General features: G+C 43.1%; 1 protein-coding gene across 4 annotated transcripts in view; it reads left to right on the plus strand.

Annotated features, from left to right (window-relative positions):
- The first annotated feature begins 3,900 nt into the window (after positions 1-3,900).
- Positions 3,901-12,615, plus strand: part of ZNF326 (zinc finger protein 326) — a 35,455-nt gene continuing 26,740 nt past the window's right edge. For 2 of the 4 annotated variants that reach the window (XM_063298239.1, XM_063298240.1), the window contains exons 1-2: positions 3,901-4,034; positions 12,050-12,173. In XM_063298239.1, coding sequence (XP_063154309.1) covers positions 4,019-4,034; positions 12,050-12,173 — 140 coding nt within the window. In that variant the 5' untranslated portion in view covers positions 3,901-4,018. The remainder of the gene's footprint in view (positions 4,035-12,049; positions 12,174-12,615) is intronic. The other 2 variants (XM_063298241.1, XM_063298242.1) reach the window with 1 other exon arrangement.

The following is a 12,615-nucleotide window of genomic DNA, read 5'->3' on the forward strand; positions in this document are numbered from 1 at the left end:
AGTACAATATATAAATATAAAATGTAACATTACCAGCCTTGATACTATAAAGACAATAATTCATTCATATATTATCTGATAACAGTAGGAAAGCTGCCTAAAAACACAAACCAGTTAATGAAATTGTTTCTTTCTCCATAGTCCTCAATCTGAAATCTATTTAGCATGAAGCATAAAGTAATCTATTAGATAAAAGAACAGGATAAAAATCAGGAGGAGTTTGGTAGCAGAAAATTTGTTTCCGATTAACTTTTAAAAAAGAAAAAAAAGATTCTTGGCTAGCCTAGACTAACAGCTATCCTGCTACATGGTTAACAGGATAAAGGTACTGTCATGTTCCCTGTTGCAAGGCATAAGTGCATCACAACGGGGAACATGCACATCAGGAAAGAGGAAGGGATAACCATTATCCTTTAAACATACACATCATCCCTTAAGCACCCAAACCCATAAAATCAATCACCAGGACAATAGGAGCGCACCTCAGACAGGACCTGGAAACCATTAACAGATCGGGGGAACTCCCACCCATTACCCCGGGGGACGCACCTGCACCGGACGAAGGCAAAGAGACAAAGGGGAACATCGGAGATCGCCCGAATAGCCCATTGTCAGACCATACCAACTCTAATCACCCATCCGGACCCGGCTTGGGGGACAATGGGGGGTGGAGGAGGACAAGGTCCGCCACCGGGGTATAAACAGGACACCCTGCTACCACACCCGCATTCCCGTCTTTTTCTCTGTATGCATTCTGCTTCAATAAACTCAGAAATCCTTAGACCCTCTAAGTGAGTCCGTGTCTTATTCGAAGTAAGGCTACCCTGACAGGTACCTAAAAATATGTCAGCCTGAATTTATGGGAACTGATTCCCAAATAAGAGAGTGTTGGAGTGAGTTTGAATGGCTTCCCATGTGTTTTATTTTAAGTCTGTCGCAAACTGTAGGCTATATGGTTTTATTGCTATCGTGTCACTTACCTACTTGACAATATGTGTAGACTATTCCCATCATAAGGCTCTGGCCTATGCAGAACAAGGTAGAGAAAAATCCCCCAGCCGATTAAACCACAGCAATACGTACATGCCAACCAATCTGTTAGCACCAATAGTATGATAGAATACAAGAGGCTTTACTGTAATTGCTATGTGGAAAGCAAAGAGGGAGGAGCCGTGTGTGCTTCTGTGGGCAGCGTGTTCCAGAGCTTCTGTGAAAATAGAAAGCACAAGTATGCTTTTTCTCCACAGCACATCTACGTAACTGTTCTCATGCCCTTTGGCCAGAGCACGAAAACAAACTCTGGCTGCACCTGCCTTAAAAAGAGAGAGCTGATTCTGCTGTGAGGCTGAGGCCCTGAGGCTCGAGTCAAAGCACAGCCAGGTCTTAGGGGGTATAGGTTTGGGCCCTGGGGCCTGTCTGAAGTGCTGGTAAACTTCAAATTAAATCTCTCTTCAGCCATGAAGTTAACTGAATAATCTATGACCAGACACTATCTTTTCAGTTAAATTTACTTCTGAAGGCTGCTGATAGAATAAAAAGGAAGATGGATTTTTCCTTTAGTATCACACTAGGTACCTTCCACTTATTTTACCCATCCTGGCTCCATGGAATACCAGGAACCAAATGAGCTCTGCAGTCTCCTTTCTTGCCCATTAGATCTGTTTTATTCCATCAGTAAGTAGCGTGACAAATACATGTACATCAGCTATATTATGGCTACCTTTTCTGGTTTGTACACTCTTTATGACAACTTGATGGCAGCAAAGAGATACAGATAGTGTTCACTTAGCAACCATTTGTTCAGTGACCATTCGAAGTTTATGATGGTGCTGAACAAGTGGTACTTACGACCAGTCCTTGAAGTTCAGGCTGTCTCAGTGCCCGTGCAGTCACGTGATTGCAATCTGGGTGCTTGACGACTGGCTCGCACTTAGGACGGTTGCAGTGTCCCATGGTCACATGATTGCCATTTGCAACCTTCCCTGCTGGCTTCCCACAAGCAAAGTCAATGGGAAGCCAGCAGAGAAGTCACTCGCACTCTCCCCCACCCGGCAGCAGCCACTTACCTGCCCACCAGCCTACTTGCGAGCCACCCAGGACTCCCTCAGTGATGGCAATGGGGAGTGCTGGGATTGCTGTTGCTAAGCGAAGCGGTCACATGACGTCATGCTTTATGACTGCATCACTTAGTGATGGAAATTCCGGTCCCAATTACTGTTGTTAAGCAAGGACTACCTGTACAGAAGGTGTCAACAATTTGTTGGCTTTTAGTGGTCATCCCAAGTTTTGCTGGTGTCTTAGCTATATTCCATTATCATCATCTCAGTGATATATGCAAGGTCAACATACAGCTCCATGCTTATGTCGTTAATTATAACAGATTTTTTTGCATCAATATTGATGCAATATTCAGACCCCAGTATTCTATGATATATGTCCTGTCTTTTCCTTTTCCTGCTGTTTTAACATCCAACTTCAAGAAGAGTTCTGGAGAATTCAAAAGCTGGCTGAAAACTTTATGACATTTCAGTTGATCCTATTAAATGCATTGCATAACTGCATGTATTAAAACTAGGAACTTTAAAAGAACAATTTAAAAAGATAACACACAAAACCTTGTTTAAACAGGTTTGCACAATGTGTTTAGGCATGAGGAAAAATGGATTAGAGGATGTAACAGAAAAGCTTAGGAAAGAGGAATAAATGTCATGGAAAATTGGACAACTGGGAGGAGAATTGAGGCCATGGGGCAATAAACATTTTCTGAAAGCTCTCAGAAATTATGTTTGCATGAATAGTTTGACCTAATGTAGTTTTTTGAAAAACATGTTCATGATCCCAGAAGTCATTGTTCTTTGGTCCAAAATAATACAAAGGCAAATTCCAGAAGCTTACATGTTTCTAACATTAAGTGACAGCAACTGATTGACCTTTTCTGGACTTAGAATTTAAATGGGTTTGAGCTGGTTAATGCTTGCCTACACAAGAAAGTTGAAAAACATCCCTGAACAAATCAGTTCCATCGTATTTGCAGGAAAACTGCATGTCTATTTTGTCACAAGAATCACGCTCAACTTTATTTTTAACATTAGCTAAAGTGATTGACTGGTGTTTTTATTGCAAGTAGGAAAATTAAGTACCCCTTCAAAGTTATTACTGAATGGTTATCACTGTATGTCCCATACAAAATTAGCCTGCACTGAAAAGGTTGTATACTCCTATTATTTCTTATATTTCATCAATCATTTTATCCAAAAAGAGTGAGCTTTTGGCCCTATGCTTTAAGACTTAAAATCTCTGTGACTTACTCTGTGCCCCACCTACATTATTTCAAAATCCCACCTGTGACATCTGTACAAATAATTGACAACCACTGGAGTAGCCAGTTCACTAGAGCTGCTGAAATTTTTGTGGAAATGGGTGGAATATGAGATGCATGTGAATGAGGACATTTCTTGACATAAAAAAAAAACTGAGCAATTCTTCTGCCTCGCTCACCGAGTTTTAGGGGAGAGTTCAAAGATGTCTTATCCTTGCCACCCTCCCCTCTATAGTTTTCCCTATACAAAAATATAGACATGTTGCATAATGCCTTCTCATTGACAGCAAACGTCTATCTGACACCAGAATGAATCTTAACATTTATTACGGACGACTGGACATTTTATGTGTATAAATACCGGAGCCTCCTTGACCACTAGGCGGCGGTGAAGAGAGCCGTTCGTACTGCCGTCCCACCCCGGCCAATCTTCTTGCAGCTGCTGTTACCTCTAGGGGACTATTGAAACCTCCTCTTGTTCACGGTATCGACCTTCTCTCTCTTCTTTCACAGGCTCTATGCTCAAAGAGGGGCTTGACGTAGCCAATCAGCGAGCCCAGATCCGTGCGTGCGGCTGCTCCTCTACGTCGCTGGGAAGGGAACTACGTCACGGGGAGCCTGCGGCCGCCACACGGGGAGTGACGCTGCTCCCACCACCGCTTCTAGACGCGCCTAGAAACCCCGAGGGCCGTCGCCGCCATGGATTACGGGGAAGGTGAGACCTTGGGATTTCCCGCCGCGGCCGTGGAGCGCAGAGAGGCTCGGGCTCAAAATGGCGGTGGGAGCGACTGTGGCGGCGGGAAACTAGCGTGCCCGCCTAGTGAGGGCCTTTGCCCTGAGCGACAGGCGCGCCATGTTAGTTAACGAACACCCGGCGTGGGTTTCGGCACGAACGGCCCAGGGCAGTCTGAGGGGGCCGCGCTTCTCACAGACGTCCCGGCCTAGTGAATCCGACTGGCTTTAATCCCAGTCCGGCACGAATAACGATGCAGCCCTGAAGTTGCCATCCTCCCCTCTTATTGGGAGGGAAACAAACAGAAAACGGGCATGGCTACTTGGAAAGGGGTACCGATGGCGACGGGGACCTTTCTAAGGGCTGAATCTCTTGACCAGCGAAGAGACCGTTAAATTTTAGCTCGGGCATATCTGGGAATTTGAACTACCACAAGATGGCAGGAAAGAGCGTTTTCTGGATCACCTCGTGGTGGTGGTGGGACGGCGGCCCGTATTTCTGCAGCCTGAACTGGGCACCCTGGTTTTCTAGCCCTTCGCGGTCACGTGATCCTTGCAGTTTTCTTAGGAAAGCCCTCAGCGTAGGCTGATCTTCCACATGGGAAAGAATCTGAGCGAGGGAGCCCTTTGAAAGGGCCCGTAGCCGTGGTGCGCTTCTCACACCTGAACGAAGGAAGGTTAGCTTTCCTCGCCTGCAAATGGGACGCGTAGCTGCAGACGTGACTCACGCACAGCGTTTCTGATGCTCGCGGCGGGTATTGCATTTGTTACTTGTTTTCTGCCGCTGTTTCCAGGCTTCCGCTTCAGTTTTTCAGATAAAGAAGTAAGGCTGAAACTAGGTGGATTTTTTTTTTTTGGTCCAGTCGCATTTGTATTGCAGTTTTCTGAATGGTAAGAGGAGGCAGGAGTATTAGGTATGTTTGCCACCTTGAGTTGAGGACTGTATGAGGATTAATTTCATATATTGCTACAAATATTGAATGAATAATAAGTGAAGAGTATGCGATTAAAATTTTATTAAATTAAGTTACCATGTAACAGTTTTTTTTTGTTTTGTCATTTCACTGGCTGTACACCTGCTCCTTGTTTAGTGACTGAGTTCCATTCCATGATCAGGTCACTAAGGGAAATGGTCACTAAGTGAACCCATGACAGTATAATGGTATGTGGGAATGACCTTGGGAGACAGTAGAAAGTGGTAGACTAGGCAGCAGTCAGATAAGAGGCAGCTGAACCTGCAGAAGGAATGGGGGCATGGCAAATGTCTCAGAAGGGACCGTCCCTAGTTTCTTGGCCTGTAAAGATGAGGAGGGAGAGATACACTTTCAGACTTGCAAGATTCTGCTAATGTAACCTTACAATAAAGATAGAGCTAGTGTGCTTCTTGTGTGGAATACCTCACAAGGCTGACAGAGACACTGCGAAGATCACTGGTTGCTGCCTTCTTATTCGTATAAAGTTCTCCTGTACAGCTATGCCAGTGTTACTCTCACTCTGACATGTGTTGTCAGGTGCATGAAATTTGGTCACAAATGTGTACATTGGTTGGAAAATAAATTTTTATTACCATTTATTACAGTTGTAATTGTGAATGGTCACTAACTGAGGTAGTCACTAAACCAGTGGGTGTATATGCTGCAAAGATAGCTGTACAATGACAGTTTAAGTTGCTGTTGCCATTAGATCTGTGCATGTGGTGATTGGTTCTTCTATAGAGAGAGGCTGGAGCAGATCCTGGGAACCTTGTAATATGGAAGTGCTGAAACTCCAGGTGGGGGCACCTCTCCCACTGCTCTTAACAGAGCCAGGCTCAGACCATTGCCCTACACTGGGCTTCTGGATCTTGCCACTGCCCCTTCCCCTTGTGCAGTGCCTCCCCTCTGTCTGAGATGTCCTGGGAAAGCAAGGCTAGCATGGCTGCCTGCCTGGAGAAGACCCTGATCAGCTACCACTGGTATTTAGGAGTAGCTATAGCAGTGACAGGGAGACCAGGTGAGTGGGGAAGAGTGGGGCTAGGAGTTTGGCTTCCCCTTGTTCGGCTCATAAGAGCTGTACTTTGTTATCAGCCCAAAGACACACTGTCTTATCAGGCTGGAGCTGTTGGTCTCAGCATGTATAATGAACTTGGTGAATGCCACTGCCTTACACATCTCTACCAGTCTCCTGATGCTCAGTTGCAGATTCAGGGAGGATCCATAGTTCTTGTCCAAGATCAGCAAGCTGCTGTCTATTTTTGGCAGCTAGTTTCCTGCTATATGTGCAACGAGGGAGGTGCATTTTATTGTTTTGAGCCATGTGCTATCTCCTTTCTTTTCCATCCTTGTCTCTGTCAGTTTAGTTTGCTCTCAGTTCACTTGTTACATACCCAGACAGAGCACTGCTATCTTTTGGGATAGATCTTGTTAGCTGAGAGACACATGCCTTGCAGAGCTTATTCTTTTCACTATCATTGTAAGCCACAGAAAATGTCAGGGAGATCTGTATGCAGCCCATGGGCCACAAGCTTGAGAGTCCTAGTAGAAATCATGCAAGAATGTGGATAATAATATGACAGTACAGTTGGTTATTCTGAGGAATCTTTAAGAACTATGTTAAGAGAAAAGAATGATTCAAAATATGAGTTCAACTTAGAGTTAGCAAGAACACTGTAAGAATGGCAGAACTGAAAGAAATGACAACTAGAATTAGATAGGCAGACAATGCCACTTTATTAGCAGAAAGTAAAGAGAGAGCTAATTATAAAAGTAAAAATGGAAAGTGAAGACCTGGGTTAATATTAAATATTAAGAATATAAAGGTAATGTCAACCAATGTGGTTAATACGTTCACAGTTGTAAAGGAACTTAGAGCTGACTTTGGGGAATGTATGAGAGCCATTAAAAGGGGAAAGAGTGAGCCATTAAGGGAAGAGTGATAAAAGATGGGACAGAGAGAAACATGGGCTGTCTTTTAAGATTCTATTAATATATCCTACAACAATACAGTAGCATTCCTGGAATCCTTGATCTGTTTCTTGATCTGGTCTTCCTTGAAGGGCTGACAAACAGCTGACAGTGAAGAAGTAAAAGTCATAGATTGCCTTGTTCTTCTTGAGCTGAGGAAAAGGTAAACAGTGTGCTGGGGAAGTGAATAGATTAATCTTAAGGAAAAAAGGAAATGACAGATGTAGAAAAGATCATGAAGATAAGAACATTCTATGACAACATAAAAATACGTAAACCAATGTTTTTTTCCACTGGTAATATATGGATGTGCACATGGCACATTCAGAAAAAGTGAGAAAAAGGAGGTAAGATACTTTCAAATTATGGATTTAGTACACAGTACCGTTCAGTTTTCTGTGTACTGCAAGAAGGCTAGTCTGTAGGTCCCAGATAAAATACAGACAGACTGCTCCTTTGAGGAAATGATCTATCTGCATAAATTTTGGTCATGTGAGGGTGGGAGATAATGGGAGAGAACAGATAAGGTGGATGGATGGGATCCTTGGACGAACTGTAGATTGACATCAGTGGCAAATAAAGATGAATGTTATACCTGAGGATCTGCTGCATGGTCCAGCAGAGGCTCTGGCTGCTGCCTGGAACAGGGACGTGGCAGGAGCCTTGGACAGAATTGCGCCTGTGTGACCTCTCTTGTCCCATCAAACCCGACACTCACCATGGTTTACGGAGGAGTTGAGCGTTCTGAAGAGACGTCTAGGGCACCCTGGAGAAAGACAAGGACCGAACCCGACCGAACACAAGCTACAGCCGCTATTAAGGCCTACCTTGTGGTGGTAAGAGCAGTGAAATGTCAATATTTTTCTGTTCTTATTGCATCCGCAGAATGTTGTCCCATGGCCCTGTTTAAGATCACCAATCCCTTCTGGGGAAGGTGGGTCCAGTAATTCACCTACAGGGCTGTGCAGAGGAGTTTTATGGGTATCTGGAGGATAAAATCGCTCAGATCCGTTCCAAGTTGCATGCCAAGTGTGCGGCATGGCCTGTGCAGATACCTGGAGAGTGTACTTACCCAGTTATCTGGGAATAGTTTGATCCTGTTGGGCCTGAGGAACTGGACAGGGTTCTCCGGACTGTAAACACCACCACTTGTCAATTAGATCCTTGTCCCTCCTGGCTGCTGAAGGCAGCTCAGGAGGTAATGTGGGTGGGTCCAGGCGATTGTGAATTCATCCTTGGGGGAGAGAGTGTTTCTGGCTGTCTTTAAAGAGGCGTTGGTGTGCCCCCTCCTCAAGAAATCATCACTAGATTCCACCATGCTGGACAATTTTCGTCCAGTCTCCCAGCTCTCCATTTTAGGGAAGGTGGTTGAGAAAGTGGTGGTGTTGCAGCTCCAGAGGATCCTGGATGAAATGGATTATTTGGACCCTTTTCATTTGGGTTTCAGGCTCTGATATAGGACGGAAACAGCTTTGGTCGCACTTTTGGATGATCTCTGGCGGGAGCGGGATGATGGCAATGCATCCATCCTTGCTCTTCTTGACCTCTCAGCGGCTTTCAATACCATTGACCATGGTATCCTTTTGGGTCAGCTTAGGGAGTTGGGGTTGGGCAATGTGGTTTTGCGCTGGTTCACCTCCTTCCTCCAGGGCCGGTCCCAATTGGTGTTGATAGGGAGCGAGAGATCTGTCCCATGGTCCCTCCCTTGTGGTGTGCCACAGGGTTCAGTCTCTGCTCCTTTTTAACATCTACATGAAACCTCTGGGTGAGATCATCTGTTGCAATGGGATGAGGTATCATCAATATGCTGATAATATCCAATTATACATCTCCATCCTGGGTGACTTAAGTGATGCAGTGACCCGTGCCTGGCAGCTGTAGGGGTCTGGATAGGGAACAACAGGCTTCAGCTAAACCCTGGTAAGACAGAATGGCTGTGGGTTGGGGGCTCCTTGGCATCTAGGAACTTACCATCTTTGGTTCTGGATGGTGTTGCACTGCCCCAGACAGATCCAGTGCAGAACCTGGGGGTTCTCCTGGACTCACGACTCCTGCTCGAAGAGTAGGTGGCAGCTGTGGCTGTGTTCGTGTGCCGGCTGTGTTCGTGCGCCAGCTATGCCCCTTCCTGGATCGGGAAGCTCTCCAGTCAGTCATTCATGCCCTAGTCATCTCCTGTATAAACTATTGCAACGCGCTCTACATGGGCTACCCTTGAAGAGCATCTGGAAGCTACAGCTGGTTCAGAATGCGGCTGCGCAAGCAGTTTTAGGAGCCCCAAGGATGGCACATATAACACCCTTGCTGTGAAAGCTGCACTGGGTTCCAGGTTGCTCCCAGGTCCAATTCAAGGTGTTGGTTATTACCTTTACCGCCCTGCATGGCGTGGGTCCAGGTTACCTGAGGGACCGTCTCACCCCCATTACATTGACCCATCCCACCTGGTCAAGCAGAGAGGGCATGTTACGGACCCTGTCCATGAGAGATTGTCGATTGGCAGGGTCCAGGAAGAGGCCCCTGCCCTGTGGAAGATGTTGCCCCCAGAGGTGAGGCAGGTCCCCCCTTCTACCAGCCTTCCAAAAGGGAGTCAAGACTTGGCTGTGCCACCTCGCTTGGAGTGGAAAGGGGGATAGTCAGTCATGGGGGTGGTTGGCACCTTGATGAGGCCCTGGGAAATTTTATTGAGACTGTTATTTCACCATCTTGGATTTTATGTTTTATATTTATATTTTATAATGAATCTGTTTTTATATTTTAATCTTTTTTTATCTTACTTTGATTGTAAACCACCCAGAGTTGCTTGCTGAGATGAGCGGTGAAGAAAGGTGATGAATAAAATAAAATAATAAATGACATTTGTACACACAGTCACCAGTCATGACTCAGTGGCCCATAACTAATGCATTCTTATGCTCGATATATTTGGAAATAATTTCTACAAGTATTAAGACAGTGTAACTAATTATTGATTCTGGAAAGGGTAGTGTAGATATAATTTGCTAATTCAGCTTATAATAGGGTCAAATGAATATATAATCCTTCTGAATAAAAATGTAAAATAATTGTGTTATTTAATAAAATCAAAACAATTCACTAACACTGTACAAGCCTAATAGTTTCCTAGAAGCAGTAGGTGCTTTTATAGGAAGCTGATAGTTGATAGTTTTGGCTTGTAAATGTAAATGTAAAAAAGCTTATACGGCCAGAATTTATTTGCTGCGTGTAGCTAGGCTATTTATAAAAACAGGTAAACTAAATAAAATATCATAAGGAGTTCAGCAGGGAAACTGCTGCTCTGTTGCCATCTTAGCTCTGCCTCCCCTAATCACCTGTATTTGCTATGCAACATTAATGATGTGATAAAAACAGAAAGAATAGTCCTAAATCTCAGTGCGAGAAGTGAAAGGCATTTAAACCCCCATGTATTATTTTTCTCCCATTCTAGGAAATGGGTACTAAACAAAATATACGTTACATCTAACCAGGAACAATCCAAGCTATGTATTTACAATAACAAATCTGCAGTTCTCTGTTCTGTATATTTTGTCTAGCTAAGTTTTCTGTATTGGAGGTTTGAGAAGGTAGATAATAGCAGTAAGGAAATCATTTCAGTGCATTTTTACATAATTCAGTGAAACCAAGAATATTAGGTGTCAAACTCATGCTGGGTAGGAGTTGGTATTCCCATACTGAACCTACAGTTTTTAACTTGAAGTGGATTATTGCTGTTTCAGTTATCTATTTTTCTGCCCTCCCAAAAAGATGATGTTGAGAGATTTGCTACAAAGTGGTATGTAGTAGCCACCTTTATAGTCTGGCAGATATAAGTGGAATTTTGAGAAAGCATTGTAAATGCTATTTTAAAATGAGCGCGATGGGCAGTGGCTATGTAAACATGTTCATTGGTCAGACTGTGGTGTAATTATTTGGGCAGAGACCTGTGAGGTGCGAGTTCATGTCCCAGGCAACTATGAAGCTCCTTGTTTGACCTTCATTTGGTCACTGTTTAGTCGAGCTTAATTTACAGGATTGTTGTAAAGAACGTTTGGAGGTTCCCTGGTAATTTTATGAGTAATGTGGATACCAACTTTTTGTTTAAGAAATGACTGAAATCTGGTGAGATGGTGAGATTTCACACATTTTATTTGAAATGCTTAGGTTCATTTTGGTGTTCTGTGGATCAACTCAACTTAAATTTTATTTTATAGCCAAAAGGTCCGAAAAGGTATTCTGTGGATGCTATTTGGGGACTATTGCAGGCAGCAGATTTGAGACCCCTGTTGACCTTTGTGTTGATTAAAAACCTACATAAAAGGAAATATTCCACTGTCATTATCTTTTCCCAGATATTTTCTTGGGTGTGCCTAATGTATAATCCCACTTTATTTACCTTTTCCTGTCTTTATATCACACTTGTCTATAGCTAATTAAGGCATTTGCAACATTTTGTTCTTGGTGCAAATTCCTTGCTGTTCCATGTGTCCTTTAAGTCACTGATGTAGGTTTTCTAGAATTTGAAAATTTCTCAGAAACCTTTTAAGTTTAGCAAGCTTAATAGACTCAGTTTAAAAAAGTGAACTGTATGTAATTTTAAATCCAATATTCTTGACAGCTAAAATTATGAGAAATGAAATATTTTATTGAGGGGAAATGTAGTGCAACATGCATAATATTATTACATTTACCGTTGAACTATGTTAAAATACTCTTGGAAGAAGCAGAATTTTAATATTTTTGGCCCAAAACCTTCTTGGTCATCATGTGGCCCTTCTCTGAGATCTTAATTGGTTTTTGAAACAAATAAATATGGCATATTTGAGCTTGATTTGCTTAGCCCCATCTCTTCTGTTTTTCTGCAAGTCAACCCCCTTAGCTGAACCAGAAAGCAGAGGGCAGAGAATTTTCTTTGTGTGATTGAATTTGTGTGTTGTTGCTCGCTGGCGGTAAATGTCTTGATGGTATCCTGCCTATTATATATAAGCTGTTCTTGGGGCGGAAATACTGTTGACTTATTAATCTGCAACAGTTCAGTAACCTACTTTTTTTTTTTTTTTTAAAGAAATGGACCGTGACTATGGGCATGGTGCCTACGGTGGCCCAAGAGCTATGGACTCTTATATGAATCAGTCATATGGAATGGAAGGCCATGGAGGCGGCGGTGGAGGAGGAGGTGGTGGTGCCAGGTAAAATACTGAATCATTTGCTTTGTGTACCAGACATAATATAAATATATTCTGCAATATTCCTTTTTCCAATTTAAGTGTTCCTTGAACATATTGCTGGGCATTGTGCATTGTTACGCAGAGATGTAATGTGTACCGTATTTTAAAATAAGTGTTTTTTAATGAAATAGAGTGCTGTAATGCATGTTTTATCACAGATCTCTCTTGAAATCCATTTCGACTAGTGATCTTAAAAAACCTAGCAATTAAGTATTAGTACAGAATCTAGAGCTGAAATACTCTTAATTTGGATCAAAACTGCTGCTCTTGTTTCACCATCCTCTTTGAAAGGAACACTTAAATTTAATTTGAATAGTATATATGTTTTGCAAGAATATTAATTGATAGACAGCTTTTCATGTCCAGATTATTTTATTGGCAGGTACTAATTACACTAAAACAC

The sequence above is a fragment of the Candoia aspera genome, chromosome 3 (genome assembly GCF_035149785.1).
Source record: "Candoia aspera isolate rCanAsp1 chromosome 3, rCanAsp1.hap2, whole genome shotgun sequence".
Classification (NCBI taxonomy): domain Eukaryota; kingdom Metazoa; phylum Chordata; class Lepidosauria; order Squamata; family Boidae; genus Candoia; species Candoia aspera.